The sequence below is a fragment of the Orycteropus afer genome, unplaced genomic scaffold (genome assembly GCF_000298275.1).
Source record: "Orycteropus afer afer isolate SDZICR_OR568_19922 unplaced genomic scaffold, OryAfe1.0 scaffold00085, whole genome shotgun sequence".
NCBI classification, from domain to species: Eukaryota; Metazoa; Chordata; class Mammalia; order Tubulidentata; family Orycteropodidae; genus Orycteropus; species Orycteropus afer.
In genome coordinates, this window is record NW_006921672.1 from 6,738,752 (window position 1) to 6,760,477 (window position 21,726).

General features: G+C 35.4%; 1 protein-coding gene across 1 annotated transcript in view; it reads right to left on the reverse strand.

Moving 5' to 3' along the window:
* Positions 1 to 21,726, reverse strand: part of NPEPPS (aminopeptidase puromycin sensitive) — a 150,238-nt gene that overhangs the window by 19,550 nt on the left and 108,962 nt on the right. Inside the window, exons 5-17 of the mRNA XM_007941997.2 lie at positions 19,815 to 19,922; positions 17,852 to 18,052; positions 17,307 to 17,403; positions 17,164 to 17,197; positions 16,233 to 16,347; positions 13,590 to 13,754; positions 12,678 to 12,782; positions 11,804 to 11,864; positions 9,481 to 9,590; positions 6,203 to 6,266; positions 3,901 to 4,040; positions 1,889 to 2,023; positions 389 to 608 (exon numbers count right to left, since the gene is read on the reverse strand). Of these exons, the coding sequence (XP_007940188.1) occupies positions 389 to 608; positions 1,889 to 2,023; positions 3,901 to 4,040; positions 6,203 to 6,266; positions 9,481 to 9,590; positions 11,804 to 11,864; positions 12,678 to 12,782; positions 13,590 to 13,754; positions 16,233 to 16,347; positions 17,164 to 17,197; positions 17,307 to 17,403; positions 17,852 to 18,052; positions 19,815 to 19,922 (1,555 nt within the window). The remainder of the gene's footprint in view (positions 1 to 388; positions 609 to 1,888; positions 2,024 to 3,900; positions 4,041 to 6,202; positions 6,267 to 9,480; positions 9,591 to 11,803; positions 11,865 to 12,677; positions 12,783 to 13,589; positions 13,755 to 16,232; positions 16,348 to 17,163; positions 17,198 to 17,306; positions 17,404 to 17,851; positions 18,053 to 19,814; positions 19,923 to 21,726) is intronic.

Sequence of the window (21,726 nt, forward strand, 5' to 3'; positions counted from 1 at the left end):
GTAGTGATACTGCCTCGGAAACCCAAGGAGGGGTCGCTATGAGTCGGGTTTGACTCGACAGCACATAACAACAACAACAACAAAATTTCCTTTAGCTGTTCCTGACTATCATTGGACCTTAGGAACTCTGTAAAAAACTTACTTCCACCATTTGCTTTGTGCACAAATCATATTTAGCAACAAATATACATAACCACTACTACTTCAATGCTGGTGATCTATGTAACTTCACCAGTAGGCTTAAAAGTCTTAATGGGAATTTCTGGCCAGCTGAATATATAGTAAACTCCAGTAGATTCAAAGATAATGCTATTGATATTGTTAACCATAGCTAAGTAAAAAAAAGTGCCAATTTCTAACCAACTCTCTAACCATTCAATACAATTACCTTCTCCAGGTTTGGGGTCCCAGCCCAATCTCTCCCCTATGGGTGAAAAGACATCTTTCACAAACTCTTGGATTTCCTCATAGAAGTCTGTGTGGGACAAGAGAGTTGAAAGAATCCCCAGGTTACAGCTCAGGTCGCTCCATACAGTATAATTGGGCTCATTCACAAAAGCCTCCATGACTTTTAGAACCTCTACAGTGCTAATGATTCCAGCTCGAGCCTGGGATAGGAAAAAACATAAATTAATCTAGTCTTCAAATAAAAACACACAAGCATTTATTTTTGGCATTTTTTACTGTTAGTCATCTCCTTGGTTTAAAGGAAATAAGACAATATAGGCTCAAAAGAGCAGTGTTTAAAAATCCTATTGTGACAAGAGTTCTCATTTAATTCTTCGATATTTATAAAAGAGCCACTTAAAAAATAGATATATATTAAAATTCTACCAATTTGGCACTGCAAAAGTAAAAAAAAAAAAAGTTCCACCAATTTGGGAAGAACGAAAAGAGAAGAAAGTAGATTCGCTTTCTATTTCTATTCCATTTCTGGGGTCTTGGCTTTGTTTTGAAATTTTCTTACTTTCAGCAAATGCAATATGTTGAGGCCTTAGTTTTTGACAGAAGTTGTTTCAAAACTAGATCTGCAAACTCTGTCAACTTAACCTTGTCCTTTACTCATTTCTAAAAGAATGTAAACTGAAAGGCAAAAATTCAGAGTCCTTTCAGAGCTAACTAATGGAGTTAGGAAAAAGAACTGTTACAGCAGCCAAATGCACAAATAGCCTACTCTCCTGGGACAGGTCTCTCTTAGCAGTTGTGAAGTTTTGTGCATCAAGGCTAATCTGTATCTATACAAAGGAATCCAAAATTAATTACTGCAGAGGAGAGGGGAAACTTGAAGTCCAATTTAAAGGAAAATTAGGAGGCATCTGAAAATTTTATCATAGTCAAAAATATCTAGAAGTTACCTAAGTCACATTGGAGTCATAAAGATAACAATAATAATTGCAGCTTTAAAGCCTTTCTGAAACAAAGCCAAACATAATTCTAAAGCTAATAGCTATTATAATTTGAGAAATAATGGAATGCTAAAAAATTCTTGATTTTCTCCAGAAAGTACAAGCACTATTTTAGAAAAACATAAATCACTTTGAATTAACTATTAAACAAACAAAACCTATTAGTGGAGAAACTTTCTTTATAGCTTGTATTGTTTCTATTCAAAAGAAAGAAATCTTTGCCTTACAAAGGTTAGTTTAAATGAAGATTGTTGCAAAAAATTGCTTAGAAGTGGTGAAGTGAAGTTCATTTCTGGTAAATTACATGGGTTCACTCTTGCCATGTTAATTAATAATTAGTGGGTTCTTCGAATCCCAGAGGCTAGTTTAACCTTCAGGAAGAGCTATATTCTTCTAATTATGCTTCAGTCAGACAAATCCAGAAAAAACAAAATCCTTTAACCAACAAAATCCATCATACAACTTAAATGAGAGGTGCTTACCAAGGAGAAGAGGTCATTCTGTAGCCCAAGTCGATCCACTGGGGGCAGAGAAAGGTCACGAATGCCTGGTAATAAACTTTCCAGCATGGCTGTACTGTACTGGGTCCGATAAAACCCAACTGTTCCCAGGTTTAACTGAAAAGATATTCAATAAGCACTATTAAACAGTTCCATTTCATTTTTTAAATCAACCTTTTGTATGTGTTTAGAGTTCTGGTTTTAGATATATCTAGATTAAAAAAAGCCACAAAGGCCACATACACTAACTGATAGAAATTAAAATAAAACAACACATATAGATTAAAAAAAAACAAAGATGAAAACAGAGACAAAAGAAAACAGTAACTTGAAATAGTGGGGGCCAAAGTGAGGGCCAGGAAGAGAACATGGCCGAGAGGGAGGGAACAATTTGGGCAAATTTCGATTCCTAATCCCAGTGGCTACATTTAGGTTTAGAGAAAATACAGTACTAAACATAAAAATGGGAGCTCTGGTAGCATAGTGGCTAAGGCACTTGACTGCTAACCAGAAGGCTGGTGGTTCAAACCCACCAGCCACTCCTCGGAAGGAAGGTTGGGCAATCCTACTTCCGTAGTGATACTGCCTCGGAAACCCAAGGAGGGGTCGCTATGAGTTGGACCGACTCGACGGCACATAACAACAACAACAACAACAAAACATAAAAACAAGGACCTCTGGTGGCGCAGTGGTTAAAGCCCTCAGCTTTTAACTAAAATGTCAGTGGTTTGAAGACTACTATCCACTCTAAGTGAAAAAGATGAGGCAGTCTGCTTCCCTAAAGATCATAGCCTTGGAATTCCTATGCAACAGTTCTATTCTGTTCTAAAGGGTCTGCTATGAGTTGAAATCATCTCAATGGCAATGGGTTCAGTTTTGGTTTGGAAATTTTAAAGAATTATCTGGACATAAAAGGTAATTTCATAAGACTTCATCATTCACTATAGGCTACTTGGGAGCTCTGGTAGCATAGTGCCTAAGGCACTTGACTGCTAACCAGAAGGCTGGCGGTTCAAACCCACCAGCAACTCCTTGGAAGGAAGGAGGAAGGTTGGGCACTTTACTTCTGTAGTGATACTGCCTCGGAAACCCAAGGAGGGGTCGCTGTGAGTTGGGGCCAACTCGACAGCACACAACAACAACAACAACAAAATAGGCTACTTATTATGAGTCAAAAGATAATTTTGAAAATATTATATATTCTAAGAGTAAAATGATAGCATAAAATGTTTTATTATTTATATGCAAATAGTAAAATATCACCCCACAATTTTAATATAGCTATTATTTTATTGATTTTTGTGTTGTTTTATGAAACATGTTCATATTGTTACATAATTTCCAAGATTATAATTTCAAATGGTAATATAATATCCCATTGAGTGTATTTAAAAAATTAAAATAGAGAGAAAAATAACTTTTCAAAAAAAGTATGTAAGTCGGAGACAGTGTATAATTTCTATTCAAAATCTATTAAAAAAAAGTTTGCAGTAGATACTTTTATTATCAAAGGTCTAGAGTAAAGAATAATGAAAACTAGTATTTACTACTCATTTGTGAAATAAGTTTTAAAACAGCAACTAAACGAATTTCATATTTCAGGGACACAAACTGATCATCAGATGTCTGATCTCATTTGATTATAGTTATGCATATGACAACACATCACTGAGATGATACTGTCATCACAATAGCAGTCTGGACTTGCAAGATGGTAAATGTTTTGGTCAGTGAGATTTTAGACATAGACTACTAATTTTTTTCATCTTTAACCAACCCTATCCACCTTATTTATTTACCTATCACTCCCTTACCTAACATATAAGCAAATCTCTGGACAATTCTATTTGGAAATTGGACCTAAATTTCACACAATGTCTTACTCTCAACTAAAATAGCAGAATTTAGATGCAGTAATAAGATGCCTAAAAGAAGTAAGAGCAATCAGTCAATTCAGGTAAGATAAAAATGGTCATGCTATTTCTGTAACTCACCTTTACCCACTGGTCTGGTTTGACGTTTTTCAAAACCACATTCATCTCTGGTTTGTCCATTAGAATTTTCAGTTTGGCTTGGTTGGGATCTTCACTAGTAGAGATTGTGATAGGAACCATCCACTGGGGACAGTCTTCTCCTTAAGCAAGAGAAGAACAAATCAAAAACTTGAAAAGAAATTTCACATGGGAAGAAATAGAAGGTAAAGTAGAGAAGAGAAGAGTCTGGTGGTGTCCTGACCAAGGGCTTGAGTTTAATTGCTAAGCTAATGGCTCATTTTCTATGGTACATGAACTCTTCTAGGAAACCTGAATAATTTTAGTGCAAAGAAGAAGATAATTTACTAACAAAATCACAACAGTCTAAAAAACGGAGACCAAGTTTATTCATTTATAGAACCACAAATGTAATGATTTCACCTTAATAATTATTTTCCTTTTATAGAGCAACAGAATGGCAATAATTTTACTGTTAAAATAAATTTTAAGTAGGTGAAAGCTCTCACACAACATGTAAAAAGAAACTGGAAAAATTCTGAAGTTCAGTCCTTAGCAGGTATATATGTTACTGTTAGTTGCCATCAAGCAGATTCCAACTCATGGTGACCCCATGTGTGAAAAATCGCAGGGCTGGATTTTGTTGTGATACGCTGGATACATCCTAGGAGCTTTTGGATCCTAACACTGAGGAGTCATAGCTAAAAACTATGGCATAGCTTTTATAAGGCAGATAAATTGTCTTAGATGCCAGAAAGCAATACAGATTCTGCATTAATATGTCAAACAAAAGAGAGTCATTTTCCAGTACATTAATGGAGCTATTTTATAAGTTAGATAGCTTTACATGATCAGGCTAAACCAGAATTCAAATCTCCTCTTGATACCTAGATATTTTGTATTTTAAAGTTGCCTACGTTGGTCACAGAGCATTAGGAAAACCTGTAAAACCCGTCAGTCCCACAATGCAGACAGATTACAGGTATGAGGTAGAAATGGAAACTGTGACGCTTAGGGATTTGTCTGGATAATAAACCTGACTCGTCAGACATATTCATTACAAGAGTAATTCCCAATGCTAAGGGAGGTTAAGGGTGGAAGGCTATTATCTCTCTTTTTTAAAAAACATTTTATTGTGATTTAGGTGCAAATTTACAAAGCAGATTCGTTTTATTCTCAACAAGTTCATACACAAGGCTTTATCTCTTAAGTCCAATAAAGTGTGACAGATTTTGGGGGGGGAGGACCATGACCAGGTACAAAGTGACTCTGATACATACCTCCTTCTGATGAGAACTAGTGCTTTTAAAGAAGTGAGAAAGTTATAGAAAAATATTTGATTTTTTATTTAGTGCCTAAGGCATTTAACTGCTAATCAGAAGGCTGGTAGATTTGAACTCCTCGGAAGGAAGACTGGCCAATCGACTTCTGTAGTGATTTTTATTATAACATTTCTGTGACAAAGCAGACTTTCAAAATAGAAGATGAGTTTGCTTGTACGTAGAAACAAAAAACAACAACAGAAAGAAAGCAAGTAGAAGTAGATTGCCCAATCTTCCCTCTAAGGAGTAGCCAGTGATTTGAACCAGCAGCCTTCTGGTTAGCAGTCAAATGTCTTAGGCACATTTTTTATTTAATTTTCTGGGTGAAAGGGTCTAATGTTACATGTGGAAATACTTGGAAATATTTGGTAGAGTGGTAGTTAAGAGTTCAAACCCTTGAAGTAAGACTACTTTTTCTGAATTTTCATAGTTTAATTTATTAGGTCATCTCAGACAAGTTAACTAATGTAACTGTGCCTCAGCTCCCTCAACTATAAAATGGAAATAATACCACCTACTTTATAGGGTTGATGAGAATATAAGAAAAGGGCCAGTTTTAGGTGCTTAGCACAATGTGTGGTACATAATAAATCTAAATACTCACTGGGCTAGATTTACTTACTGTATCTAAAAACAAAACAAAACAAAAACACTGATACAAACACACACTAAGCCTTCTCTTAGGGATTAAGGCTGGAGGCATCACTTCTTAGGTGTCCCTATCCTTCTTCACTCCTTATAGCCTCCAATAACAGAGACAAGGAACTTCAAAACCTAAGCATGTGACAAAGCACTAGAATAATTCATGAATCACCTTTTCTGACTTCCTAGCCTTCATTTTTTTTATTCTATCACCATTTCCTTGTTTTTATTTAATTCTACTAGAAGTACAAAAAGTGGATAATTATTTCCTATGAATTGGAACATTACTAGTATATAATCCAAATTCATTGATCAGCTCCCACTTATAGCCATTGGCTTACCAACATATGGTCCACTGGCACAAAATTTCCTTTGGGACAACCTCAGTACTTGGTCATCTTCTACCTAAAGACGAAAAATAAAGGCTATAGTAGTATTAACACTTTTGGGGGAGGGAGGAATAAAGTATTTCTGTGACAAAATAGATTTCCATTTGACATTTTAGTCAAATGGTTCCTGAGTATGCAAAATGCAAGGTTGATAAAGGTAATACTACAGAATGGGAGGTATGTCACTATTTCTCATTTAGCCCTGAAAATGACAATACTCTGAATAAAAGGTCAGGTTCTATGTAATACAGCCATTCAGAAGAGATGTACAAAAAACTAACACTGAGATCAGAAAAAGTTTTTAAAAACTTTACGTATTAAAGTTTTCAAAGGAATAATAAAAAATAACACTATGAAAACTTATTTTAATATTTATAAATCACATTTAGTCTTTTCTACTTCTAAGAATTCTTAGATTAGCATATGAAACCAGTATTTCAGAATTCAATTTTAGGATGACTGATAAACATGAAAGAAAGCACTATAAAGGATGACTTCGTAGTGAAACACACACATTAAAAAAAAAAAAAAAGAAAAAAAAAGTGGAGGTAAAAACTGCAAATAACTAAAATGATAGAAGCATTAATGGCATATTTAAAAATATATATTTTTCAACAATATGTTTTTTGTTTCATTTATCATTTGTAATTACGGCCTCAAAATTCTCACTGCCACGTAGTAGTTTCCGACTTATAGGGACCCCTCCTTGGGTTTCCGAGGTGGTATCACTACAGAAATAGATCACCCAATCTTCCTTCTGAGGAGCAGCTGGTGGATTTGAACCAGCAGCCTTCTGGTTAGCAGTCAAATACCTTAGGCACTACGCTACCAGAGCTCCCAATTATGCCCTAGAAGATTTAAAATAATACAAGATATAATAGTTTCATAATCACTTAAATCAAATATAAAATCGGGCCAGTGACCTTCATGGATATAAAGTGACTAAGAGACAAAATTGCAATGTTAAGAAAAAATCTGAGTGAGCCACAGCGGCTTGAAGCAACCACTCTGGCAATGAATCAGCACATCATTGTTTAGCTTATGTTTCACACAGATTTTCTTGAAAAAGTTGATAGCTGATTTTTAAACTGATTCAGAATTAAAGCAAAAATATTTACGTTTAGGGAATGTAAAGTGAGAGATAGATCATAAACAAAATATTATTTGCTGCAGAGCTATTATATTCTTAAAGGAATTAAGAACTACAGACCAAGATTTTCATTGTAACATTTCTGTGACAAAGTAGAATTTCAAAATAGAAGATTTTGAAAAAGAGTTTGCTTGTACTTACAAACAAAAAACAAAAGAAATAAAACAATATCTTGAAGTAGCTGGAAGGAGAAATTGAGTCTCAATAAGGCTGACAGGAAGTGGGGTATTAATGTTCTCTGTTGTAATTGATAAACTATTATGCTATTAAGACATGCTCTGCCTGAAGGAAAAATTACTGGCTTAACAGTCTACTTCAAGTGTAATAATTAGTTTAACAGTTTTGACGTCTTGATAGTTTTTGAGGGACTGACATCCCCAGAGGTTAATAACCAACTAATCGTCTTTGTATGCTATTATTCTTAAAGCAGGAAAGCAAAGAGAAAACTGCTCATCTCCATGGAGTTGTTGATGTCAAGTTTGGTCATCGCCTATGGCAGATTAGTTTCAAGCAGATAAAGGAAACTAGAAAGAAACAGAATGTTCACTAAATTTACAGGTATTCTTTTCCATCAGACATGAGCAACTGTATTCCCTAAACCGCCTTTTCAATTTTTTGCAGCTAACCTAACTAAGAGGTCTTTTAATGCATGTATTTAATTATGAAAAACAGTCATATGTTATGGTTAAGATGTGAGTCTCAAAAGGTATTTTGCAAGCTTCTGCATTAAAATGTCCCATCTAAATCTGAGTCATTTTAGAAATGCTCTGTTAATGTAGTGATTATAACCTGTTAATTTAGTGACTGAGAATCAAGACACTCTGTAAGACATACTTAGCTTTACAGACAATGCAGGATCACAAGAACATAGATACTGAAAAAAGAGCTTTGAATTCTCCTCCCTAAAAATGTACAGTAATTAATTCTCCACACAGCTCATGAAACCATGGCAAAGAAATTTAAAAGTAACCATTTCTCGGTTTCATATAATAAAACTGAACTAAAATAACTTTCTGATAGGCATTAAAGGTTTATGTGTAATTATTAGTCCTACTGGAAGATAACTTATTCTGTAGTACTCCTCTAAGAGCTCTGGTGGTATAGTGGCTAAGGCATTTGGCTGCTGACCAAAAAAGGTTGGTAGCTCAAATCCACCAACTGCTTCGTGGAAGAAAGATGAGGCTTCTGTAAAGATTGACAGCCTTGGAAACCCAATAGGGGTCGCTATGAGTCAGAACTGACTCAATGGCAGCGAGTTTGGTTTCCTCTTTTGGTAGTACTCCTCTTTGAACTCAGATAACAGTTAACTACCAAGAAGGCAATTCTCATCAAAATCATATTGCTACTCAAAAAACAGTTTTACAGAATTATATTATAAATGGGTGTTGAATTTAACCTAATGTTTTTTCTATACATACTGAGATTAATTATGTACTTTCTGTACTTTATTCTGTTAGGTAATTATGAATCAATACCAAAAACCAAACCAGCTAACATTGAGTTGATTCTGGTATGTTGATTTACTTTTGAATGTTAAACCAACCCTGCTTTCCTAAAATGAACACCATCTGGAGATTTCAGATGGAGTTCTGGTGGTGCAGCAGTTAAAGTACTTGGCTGCTAACCAAAAGGTTTGTGGTTCGAACCCACCAGCCACTCTGTGGGAGAAAGATGAGGCAGTCTGTTTCCATAAAGATTTATAGCCTTGGAAACTTTATGGGGCAGTTCTACTCTGTCCTATAAGGTTACTATGAGTCAGAAATGACTTCATGGCAGTGGCTTTGGTTTTTGGTTTTTTTTTTTGGTGGTAATTTTAGAATTTTATCAACAAGTTGGACACTGTAAAGTTTTTCCTTGGGAACAGTAAAAGTAGACAATGTTTTGCTTTTACTACAATATATATAATTTTAATGATATAGGGAACAAATAATTTACTACAGAGATGTAAGTCACTGAGAAAAGAGTAAAAGGATTGGTTTAAATGATTAGTATGTAAAGCACAGAAAAGCAAATTTAATAAAATCATATTAAATTTCATTTAACACAATATCAAACAAACCGAAGGACTTTATAAGTATACCTGTTCTGATTCCACATAAATGAGGGGAAATCCCATTTGTTTGGTCCAGGTATTCATTACAGCAGCTATAGGTTTACCACTAGCATTTTCTAAACTTTCCCAGAGATCCTCTAGAAGATAAACACAATGAAAATCTGAAACGTTTACATTTTTATTTTCCTAAACAAGCCAGAAATTTTATTAACCTTTTAATAATGCAGCATCACCACTGCTGCCCTATTCTTTAGCTCCTTCAGGTTTAGGAGACAACTATGGCCAAAATTACCCCCAGCACCCCATTAAGTAAATTCCCCATTAAGTAAATTCTATTATAAAAACTAGTCTTCTATGTTAAGATGGTATTAAGTATGCCAACTCATAAGAAAAAATATAAATTACAATAGACAAACAAACAAATAGCTTCAAATAAGATAGACAAACAAACAAATGGAAACACGTTCAACATTGCTACCAAGGAATCTTTCACGAACTTAAAACCTGCTGTTTTTAACAGAAGTTAAAAACACTCAATGCTAATGAGGATGAAGTAAAACGCAAAGAGTACATTACTTGTGGTAAGGAAAGCAAAACAGCAATATAATATAATGTGACAAATATAATAAAATGTGAAAATAAATGTAAATAATAAATGTGAAAAACGGTGGCCTACACAGAGGAAAAAGCTCTCAAAGAAAAAGCCAAAGAAAAGAAAAGCTTCACAAGAGGTGACTTGGTCTGAGCTTGAAGGTGAGTTGTTTGTCAGAGAGAAAAGGGAAAAAGAGAAGTCCAGGTAGACATAATAATTGGTCTATGCAAAATAGTAAAATATTATAAAAGAAAGTATCAGTAACAGCAATATGTTCAGTAAGGCTGAAGAATGGAGGGTACTGGTGTAGGAGTAACAGAGGATGAAGCTAATAAAGTAGGCAGGGGCTGAGCAGTTCAAGACTTACAAAGAAGTATAGATACAGGTATGTGTGTATAATTTTTTTTTTTTTAAGACTGAAAGGATACATATCAAACTGTTAACATGTGGGCTTTGGAGTAGGATTTTTCACTATTAATTTAAATTTTTTTTTAATGGATATGTTTGCTTTCTTTACTTATTTTTTTGTGATTTGGGTGAAAGAGATAATATTGAAAGGAGGGAGGCAAGGCAAGAAGTAGTGAGTTAGCAGGCAACTTCAGAATTCCAGTGTAGAAATCAGGAAGACATGAACTTGCTAAGGGCAATGAGGACTGACAGAGAACACTGGAACTGCTGCAAGAGGATGAAGACCATGGATGGTAACTGAAAGGTATATGAACTGTCAACTGTCTTTCAAAAAGAAACAAAAACTGTTAAATGGAACACTCTGCTATGCTATTCAAAACGTGGCCCATGAACCAGCAGCACTGGCTTCACCAGGAAGCCTGCTAGAAACGCAAGCTCTCAGGTGCCACCCCAAACCTACTGAATTAAGACATATTTTAACAGACTCCAGGTGACTATATATATACATTACAGTTTAAGAAGCACAACTTTTTCAGCATTTACATATACATGTATAGAAGACTTATAAAAATCTGTAATATATTTTCTTTAACCTTACTTTAAGGAACTGAACAGATATCCATTTTACAAACTAAAAAGGAAATTTATGGGGTAGGGGTAAGAGGATGGGAGGGTGGGGAGCAGTCAAGGTTATATATACTGGCATGAACAGAGAGGCAAATACTGTATTTTTAACTCAAAGGCCACTAACCTCAGGAATAGCTCATACTCAGGCCTATTTGAATCTTTGTCCTTCTATTAGACATGAATTACCACAAACCTTGTCTTTTAAAATATTTTTGTTCAAGAAATGAAAATTCCAAGTCAGGCTCTTTTTCATAATCAAACAACATTTACACATTTATTTTTCCTTTTGACTCCAATATCCAATAAATTACAGACCACCATAGATTAAAAATTTCAAGGTTTTACTACAGTGAAACTCTGTAATTCCAAGAGTTCATTCCTAAAAACGATTAATTTGCAGCTATTTTAAATGGCCAATTTAGGCCAATAAAACCAGTCCATCACCAGAAAATGAATAAGCTCTAATAAGATAAACAGAACTTCGTCAGATATCTTTAAGTGGCAACTACTGAGCCACGGATAGTCGAATACTGAATAAAAAAAGGGATAACGGGTCCCAATTTATGTTGATCCAATGACTTACTATATGGTTTCAAATAAGTCAACTTTATTTCCTACTCTTCACATGGAAAGTTAAGCATTTAGAACAAAAAGAAAATGTCTAATCTTGGATAGAGTATCAATACTTTTTCTTCATTCTCATATCAAACTATTAAAGATTACCTGTGGCAGCATTCTTTTGTTGGAACTTAGTTAAATACATGTTCATTCCTTTCTTAAAGTCCTGAGAAAACACAATTTTTAAGATTCAGGAGACGCAGATCTCAAAATTTATAGTACATTTGCATATTAATACTAAAAAGCAAGTTTCTTCAAATTACTTGAGTCTCAGATTTACTTAAAAATATATGCCTACCTGATGCCTACTGCCTTTTAAGAATGCATCTTTGCCTTCTACCTTGTTTTTGTTATGTGCCATCGAATCGGACCCGACTCATAGCAACCCTTCCTTGGGTTTCCGAGGCACTATCACTATGGAAGTAGATTGCCCAGCCTTCCTTCTGCGGAGTGGCTGGTGGGTTTGAACCTCCAGACTTCTGGTTAACAGCCAAGTGCCTTAGGCACTATGCTACCAGAGCTCCTTTGCCTTCTACACTTGCTTTTAAATTTTATAGTCTCCCACCCCCCACCCCCAAACATACTTGCATGTCATTCACCTAAGAAACCATTATAGTCAATATAAAAAGGAAGGCAAGCTAGAGAGCATGATAATGTCCCTCTGTTGTTGTTGTTGTTGTTGTTATGTGCTGTCGAGTCGGCCCCGACTCATAGCGAACCCTCCTTGGGTTTCCGAGGCACTATCACTATGGAAGTAGATTGCCCAACCTTCCTTCCGAGGAGTGGCTGGTGGGTTTGAACCGCCAGCCTTCTGGTTAGCAGTCAAGTGCTTTAGCCACTATGCTACCAGAGCTCCTAATGTCCCTCTAGATTCTAGAAAAATTATCTAGGAACTTATTCCAAATAGAATCAAATGATAGGCAAACCTCTATAATTTCACAATGAAAGAATGGAAGATTTTTAAAAATGGCTTCTTTACCTTATCCCCAATGTAGTCATGCAGCATCCGGATAACAGATGCACCTTTGCTGTATGATATTGCATCAAATATCTCATCAACCTCAGAAGGATGGCCCACACTGACCTGGTAGACAGTGTGATTCAGGGTTATGACAGGAAGCAGACAGCCTGTAACACTGAATTACATAAAAAGCTTTCTAGGAAAACCCTTCTAACTCATAAGATACTTTTCTGTCATTAGCTCCCTCATACTGTATAGTTACTACACTCAAAAACACATAGTAACTAATACTAGTAAAGTGGAATATGTAACATGAGCCCTATCACCTCCTAAGGCCAGGTTCTAGTCTTGGGTCATCTCTGCTAGGGTACAAGTCACTAAGGATGTTTGTTCTTGAGGGGAAAAAGGAAGGGAGAAATTAAAAACATTTGATTTCTTGAACTAATTATCTAGCTTACAATTATATAAAACTTTGATTAATTATATCAAATAGGATTGTAACTCTAGTTCTTGTGAGGCAAAATTGATACATATAAACTAACTTAAGGAAGGACAGGATAAGTCAAGAGAATTAAAATTTGTACAAAAACAAACAATGGCATCATAGTGTTCTTCTAAGCCTATTACTAAACAGGTATGATTCCCCCACACCACTCAATAAAGAAGCATTTATCAAATGCTGATAGGTAAACAGCAACTGCCTCTACAAAGACCAAATTTTTATAATGCTGATCTTAAAAAGGACATTAATTAGAATTTACTATTGTTAGATTTTCAAGACTCGAAATATGAACTATAAAAAATAAGTAAAGTGAAATCACCCATGCAAATTTTTCTTCTTTTCAGAATCCTAAGCATCTCTGTAAGAAATCACTTATTTCATTGTAAATGAGAATAGTCAAAGACCAATGGTTGGAAAGCATGGCTCACTTCAATAGGATGGCTGTTATCTAAGGCATCAAGCTCCTGGGCACGGGTATAATCAGCAGAAACAAACTGAGTCCAGATATCATACTCTGGGAAGCAGTGGTCTACACACAAATATTCAATCCAGGAAGCAAAGCCTTCATTTAACCAAAGATGAGTCCACCATTCCTAAAAAGAAAAGATGGAAATATGTATAAATAAAATTAAAACCCCAAACGCTATCATTCTACTAGTTTGAAAAACTCACAAAAGTCCCTTACACTATACTCTAAACCTAATAACTTAATGAACTAAAATTTAATTAAAAACATTTAATAAATAACTCATATCTCTGAAAAAGAGAAACCTAAAAAGAGATGACAAGAAAAGCCAACTAGTAATATTAGAATTACACCTGAGGGGGATTATGAAAATATTGTTAAGTATAACTTTTCACTACCAAAGCAGACAAGAAACCAACCTGTATATGGAAAAGGGGAAGAGAATAAATACATGTGGGTCAGAGCAGAGATGGAAAATATCATATAAAATTTAGTTTAGTAAAGGATTTCCCTTAAAGAAACAGGGCCAAGCAAGGAAAAGTGGAAACTATTGCCATAATGAATGGGAAAAGTCATTATTGACTGATGTGTTAAACTTTCTAGATAAATAGAAAAGCTGTACTGCTAATATGATGATTATGTGAAATTGATAGAAATGTCACAGCAGTAAGCAGTTCAGTAATGAATGGTGGTTAATCATTTAGAGTACTAAAATTTTCACCTGTAAATAAGAATTTATAGTGAGTGGAATGGACAAAGAATATATTAATTTAATTTGGGTCACAGATTAAACCAACTTTTTAAAAAAAGAGTTCTAAATCTAATTTTCATTAAAGTTGATTAAATCTCTTATGAAAAGAAAGCAACATATGAATGCAAGACAGATACCAAAGTACTAATGCAATGGTGAAGGGGCTTTCTGAAATTTTCAAAAGATCAAGTATTTTCAATATTAAGTGATAAGTAATTATCTAAGTACTTTATGCTATTTAATTAGTAGCCTCCACAAAGATAAGCTGGTACAAATCTAAACCCAGCCTATGTGTAAGCCCTTGGAATTTTAGTTTATGAAAAAAATTGACATGTAATAGTTACAATGTTGTTATTGTTGCCAGTTGCCAGGAAGTCAATTTTCAACTCATGGTTACCCCACGTGACAGAACAGGACTGCCCCTCGGGTTTGGGGGTAGAATCTTTACAGTAGCACACCACCAGGTCTTTTTCCTGTAGTCACTGGGTAGGTTCAAACCACTGATATTTAGCATCCAAGTGCTTAAACGTTGTACCTTTAGGGCTCTTTAATAACTAGAACAGTTACCCAAATCCAGAAAAAGGTTGTTTAAATGCAGTATGATAGTGCATGTTTCCCATACTAAAATTTATTGCTGGTGGTTTCAAAAAACATCATTAAAGAAAAGTTTTCTCAAAGCTGAGCAAAAATATCTTGTTTGGTAGGAAGTAGCAAGCTTCATTAGGCCAAAGGGACACTTCTGTAGGTTGGGCAATCTACTTCCGTAGTGATACTGCCTTGGAAACCCAAGGAGGGAGGGGTCATTATGAATCAGGTCTGACTCGATGGCACACAACAATAACAACACAAATATCCAAAGCAAAAGGGAAGCATTTACTTTCAAGGGTTGACGTCCTTTAGAAACCCTCTCAGACACTGTTAAACATTTTACTTTCTTGTTTATTTCTGTGACATACGGAGCTCTGGTAGCATAGTGCCTAAGGCATCTGACTGCTAACCAGATGGCTGGTGGTTCAAATCCACCAGCTACTCCTCAGAAGGAAGATTGGGTGATCTACTTCCGTAGTGATACCGCCTTGTAAACCCAAGGAGGGGTCACTCTGAGTCGGATCTGACTCGATGGCAGTGTTTTTTTTTAATGGACTTAAACAATATCCAAGTTGGGTTCTGCTCTTTGGCAGCCTAAAATAATGTCAGGTAGTGTGGCGGGCTCCAAAATCTCCACTTTCTTTGTCTATTAGCTCTATGCTCTTAAGCTCTAACACTGATGCCTTCTATAAATAGTATTTATTTACAATAAGAGTGAAAAGTCAAGACTAAAGGGCAGAGATCATTCACTACGAATATTTTAATAAACAAAGGTTTCTACAGATGGAATTTTTAACACGACTTATAGCTGTTCTACAATTTCTTTGCTTTCAGAAAATGAAAAAACTAACCTCTAAGAACATTTTGACCTAATCAAAGATCAATTTATTATTTCTCAGGTTAATATTTTTCAGTTAGGGAGGGAATTACATAATAAATGTGAATCAAAAGCAATAACCTAGAATCACTGCATGAGTCAATCATCTCTAAGAAGAATGTCTTTCTCTCATCCAAATTAACATCTTAACTCATTTTCCCCATTTGCAGGCAGATTCTAGGTCAGTTTAAGAACTGTTTTCTGTGGAATGATGATTGTCTACATGTTCTTAATCAACACAGAGATTCTGATAAACACTTTCCATTTTTTTCTATTACTCAATTATTTTTTGGCACAACGTTCCACCCAGCTTGTGATCATTATGGAGCCAGAATAATGTGATGCATGATGAAGACAAATATATTTGAGCACTTGAAAATATTAAATACCATAGTAACAAGATTTCCAAACCATTGATGGGCGAGTTCATGTCCCACAACCAGAGCAACCCACTGGCGTGATGAAGAACAGGAGTTTTTTGGATCAATAAGCAATGCAGTCTCCCTGTGTTTAAAAGAAAATTTAAACAATAAAATAAAAGTACTGCGATAAAAACTGGCATGCACAAGTGGGGGAGATTCAAAACAGAAAATGAGATGGTCAAGTTAAGCTTCAGAGATATCAAGAAAACATTTCCTCAGAGTACACTAGATAGAAAAAGTTCCAGGAAGATTAAAGACCATCTCAATAAAAACCATACAACAAACGATCAAAGATATGATACAGGTTTAATCATCAGGTTGTTAACAGGACAACTGCCTGAATTTTTGGAAAAGCATTTTAAGACAGTCCTTCCATTAAAAGAAGGGGAGCAGGGAGAGGAAAGGGGAAAGAGATACATTCCAGAGTCCTAAAAAGGACTCCGAGCAGGATGTCCAAAACTTAGCTCATCTGAGAAGGCAACTGAAGAGAGAAGGCAAAAACTTGTTTACAGACCCTGCTTCAAAAATTATACAACCCACATGTTTATATTGTGGTGACAAACATGAAAAAGCTTGGCTAGATTATATGAAATTAGGGAGGGCTCTTCAAACTGGATAAATAGCTATGAAACTACTGGAAGGAAGAGAAGGGACCAAAATTAGAAATTCAGCCAAGAATACATCTAAAATTGCTACTAATGCCAGATGCTCATTTTAAAATCTTACACCCTCAGATAGTAGCACCAGAGGGGGCCCATCTGCATTTCTGAAATATGCACAGAAAGGAAAATTTACAGTAGATTATAAAGCAGAAGCTAACTCAACTGTGATTAGGAGTGAAGCCCTTAAGAAATCAGTGATTGAAAAGATAAGGCAGGGTAATGCATCATTAACATACCTATAAGTAACAAGGCCCCAGTTCTCCATGGCACCTTCATAAAATAAATACAAACATTTACTGATATATATATACTTATTCCTCAAAATCACAAATTCAAGAAAAGCTATTACAATTCAGCAATAAAATGAAATTTACTTTACCAGCTGCAAAGTCTGCAATAGCAATGAGATCAATTTTAGGTAGAGGATAAGGAACATTGAAGTAGTCCTTATAAAAAGGCAGGGTTTTAGCAGCAACCTATAAAAGTATAAACAAAAGTACCATCTGATAAATATCTTATTGTAATTCATATAGAAATCCACAAAGGAATCCTGTTGCAGGCCAAAGTATCTCAAATTACTAGAAACCAATTCTCAGGAGTCTCTCTCAAAAGACTGCCTTAGCCCCAGGCTTTCTATATATTGGCCCAACTTCACCCCATTTCTAACTTAGAGAATATAATTACATCTTTTCCCACCCATCCCTGGGTAAATAAATTCCACTCATACTCTTTTAATCATTATTTTATAAATGTTAATGCAACAGCAAGGTTGGTATTCCCAAAATTCTATTAAGAATAAAACCAAAGTAGCACAAAAAATTTTAGATTAAATTATAAGTAACTGTACTAATAATGGATCAGAAATGTAAATTCCCCAACCTGGCGTTATGAACTGTTGGAACAATCCTCTTCAAGTACATTTACCTCTAACGCAAATTTTCCTTGCTCTGCTTTGCCGACCGGGGTGTAAACACGGACACACACACCATCTTTTGACCTTGTTTCTACAAAGTCATATTCACCCACAACAAATGCCACCAGATATGTAGACATGACAGGTGTTCGGGCAAACTTCACTTCCACTAAATTTTCATCATCAGGGTATGGTTTCCGGTCAATTACATTCTTACAAGAAAAAAGAAAGAAAAATTGAAACACACTTACATTAAATACTTTAGAGCAAAAACTAACCAAAAAACTTTAAGCTTTATTATCTCCTCTGCTTCTACCACTGTTTACTTCTTACTCCAATTCATTTAGTGCTTTTACACTGTCAAGATCTTTCCTTTTAAGAAGGAAAGTGACCTGGTAAAACACTCACATTAAGGAGATAGGGGCTAAAGTATCAAACTTACCAGGAACTTAAAGAAAAAACAAAAATAAAAAACAGATCAACTTTTCTTGAATACTTATTATATGCCAGGTACCCACCAGCCACTCCTCGGAAGGAAGGTTGGGCAATCCTACTTCCGTAGTGATACTGCCTCGGAAACCCAAGGAGGGGTCGCTACGAGTCAGGGCCGACACGGCACATAACAACAACAACAAGGGTGTTTTAAGGAGCTCTGGGAGCGTAGAGTCTAAGGCACTTGACCACTAACCAAAAGGCTGGCAGTTCAAACTGACCAGCCACTCCTCGGAAGGAAGGTTGGACAATCTACTTCTGTAGTGAAACTGCCTCGGAAGCCCAAGAAGGGGTCGCTATGAGTCGGGTCTGACTCAAAGGAACATAAGAACAACAACAACAGAGTGTTGTAAGACTTTAATACTTTTCAAGTAAAATAAGGATAGGAGACAACTGTTAATAAAAATCAAATACAACTGTGGAATAAGAGCACTGATTTCTAGATCTGGAGCATTCTCAGCTAACCTATGAAGAAACCTCCACTTTACCTTTTTAAAAAAAAACAACAAACCAGTTGCCTTTGAGTTGATGTTGACTCATGGTGCCTTTGTATGTATCAGAGCAGAACCATGCTCCATAGGACTTTCAATGGCTGATGTTTTGGAAGTAGATTACTAGGCGTTTCCTCCAAGGAAACTTGTGAGTCAACTCCAACCCCCAACCTTTCAGTTAACACCCTTGAGAAAGTTAACTATTTGCACCCCATGGGATTACACTTTACCTTTAGAATTTCCTATTTTCCCTCTGACATTCTCCCTCTTTTTCCTACTTAGGTTCTTAGTTTCCTCAAACTCTATTCTATTCTATTCTTTCTTCCAAGGAAGACTTGCTTAAGAACAAGACCTGATAAATTCATTCACTATGAAGTATAAATGAATATCCCAGTTTGATACATTAGCCTCCTCTCTAAGAATATTTGAGAACAGAATGGCATTACACTCATGGAATTCTCTCCATACATAAATGAAGGCAAGAGCTGGATATTGTGGGGAGCAGGGGGCTTTTTTAAAGTTTCCCATTCATATAACTACAGGCTACTGCCTATACCATTTCGTAAACAAGTTAGTCTTAGACAATACACTAAACTGGTGAATGCTTACTCTATTTATGAATGTGATTGATGACAGGGGTGAACAGAGCATACTCCAAGCACACAATCAGCCAACCACCTAAATACACTGCATTATATGTCTGTATCTTCTGGCATTTAAAAAGAAAGTTAGGTTTTTTTCTTCCAGGTAATAATTCACTGTATTTGCTATTTATTTAGAACTCCAAATTAAAAGAAATAATCCTACTAAAGAAGGCAATAAGAAAAAAAAAAAAAAAAAAGGGCTTACTGGAAATAAAGAAAACTAACATTTGTGTTCCTATTATGTACCAAGCACTGTTCCAGGTGATTTCATGTTATTCCTTCTAATCAGCAAACTAGTTATGCTAAAAACTTATTAAAACTAAATATACTTACAAACACATACATACCATGTTTGATAAAGCTACTCTGTCTTTAGGAACAACCAATGAAATATCAAATGTTGCTTTGATGGCAGGCTCATCCCAGCAAGGAAAAGCCCTCCGGGCATCAGTAGCCTTAAAAGAACATGAAATAAGAACATCAGTCCATTAACCTAACAGGTTATTTCATGAAGTAAAAGCCATCTCTCTTTCTTTCTAGCATTCACTCATTCATTCCTGAGCTTATTCAAATACAGGTTTCCTCCACCATCTGCAAAAGCAGAGCACTCCTATGAGTTTTTTTTTTTTTTTTTTTTGGTAAGCTGAAATAGCATAAAGCAAAGAAGCAATTACCATCAATTTATTTTTAATACACATTTTTGAGCATTCTCAGACTCAAAAAAAATAGTCAACCAATATATAACCTAAAATAGCACTAACATAACATTCACAGACATAGTTCAAAGCTATGGTGAGATGCTGAGTGTAGCTCCCAGGGAAGGAGCTTGGTGATGCCACTCTTGCTGCTCAGGATGCATACTCCTTCTTTAATGGATCGCTGTAAAACAAACAATGAGCGATAGTTTCTCCTTTCCCTTCTCTTTCCTGGATTTCTTTTAGTTGGCAAAAACAGGTATCAATGTAAGGCTTTTGTAAAAGTGAAGTGGAGTAAAGCAAACCTTCAAAGGGTGGGTAGTATCTGTATATACTTTTTACTGGGTGCCAAGCAATGAGCCCAACACTGCTAACAAACAATACACAATGCTTGCTATCAGTACCCTACCAGCAATTCTCTAGGAAACAGGCTGCTAAAGATGTAATTTATAGTGTTGTATTTTTTGTTTTTATAAAATATTTCAGCATTTAATACAAATGGCATCATCAATAATGCTCACATAATACAAAGCAGCACAGGAGAGTCAATGGTACACTGTAGGAATTCAGAGTTGGGAAAATATGAAAGATTGCCTTCCTGGCTTTTCATTTAAAAACAAAAACAAAAAAGAGTTTCAGAGTCTTTCATGTGCTTTGCTCTTTATCTGGAATGGCAGCAATGGGAATAAAGACAGTCACTATTAATTCAAATAGGTCATTCATTAAATGATACTTTCGTAAACTACACACACAACTGTCACCACGTGATCTAGCTAAATGCATCTCATTCTTTAAAAATTAAAAAAGAACAAACGTTTGTTAAAATAAAATTTAACTGTTCAGCAAAATACTTCCAGGAAATTTCAGCAAACAGAATAAAATCATGAAATAGAAATAACGACAAGATTCTGCACAATGAAAGGAGGGATCGGAATATGCAGCAGCAGAGGAAGCACATTTTTTTTTTTCTCCAAGAAAAGAATTTTAGATAGTTGTCTGCACAAAGAAATTAAATCATGAATGCTATCAAAGAATAAATAAGACATCTGAAAAGTAGAAAGAGAAAACAGCATGGAAAATTTTAAATTGGAAGCAGCAGCAAGACAGAAATTAGTTTATACTACAGAAATGAATGACATGGGGAACAAGATTGAAAAGTTTCTAAAATATGCAAAGGACAAAGTGATGAAAGCAGTCAAAGGTACGTAAGAGGAACAGCCACTAGAACTAAACCTATTCTTAACTGGTGTTCATGAAAAAGAGATCAGAACAGAAACCACACTGAATGTAATGGAGAAAAATTTTGGTACATTAAAGAAAGACCTGAATCTGAAAATGTATTAACAAGAGGTCACCAAGTACCATGCAATATCAATGAGAAGTGAACACCTGGTAAAATTTTTAATTTTCAGGGTCAAATAAATAATTTTACAAGGAATAAGAAGGAAAACAAAACAAAACATATTACCTACTGCAAAAACGACAAGGAGGCCACATGTTCTGACCTCCTCTAATCTCACAAGAGGAAGACAGGATTACCAGCAGTAACCCAAGGCCTATTACT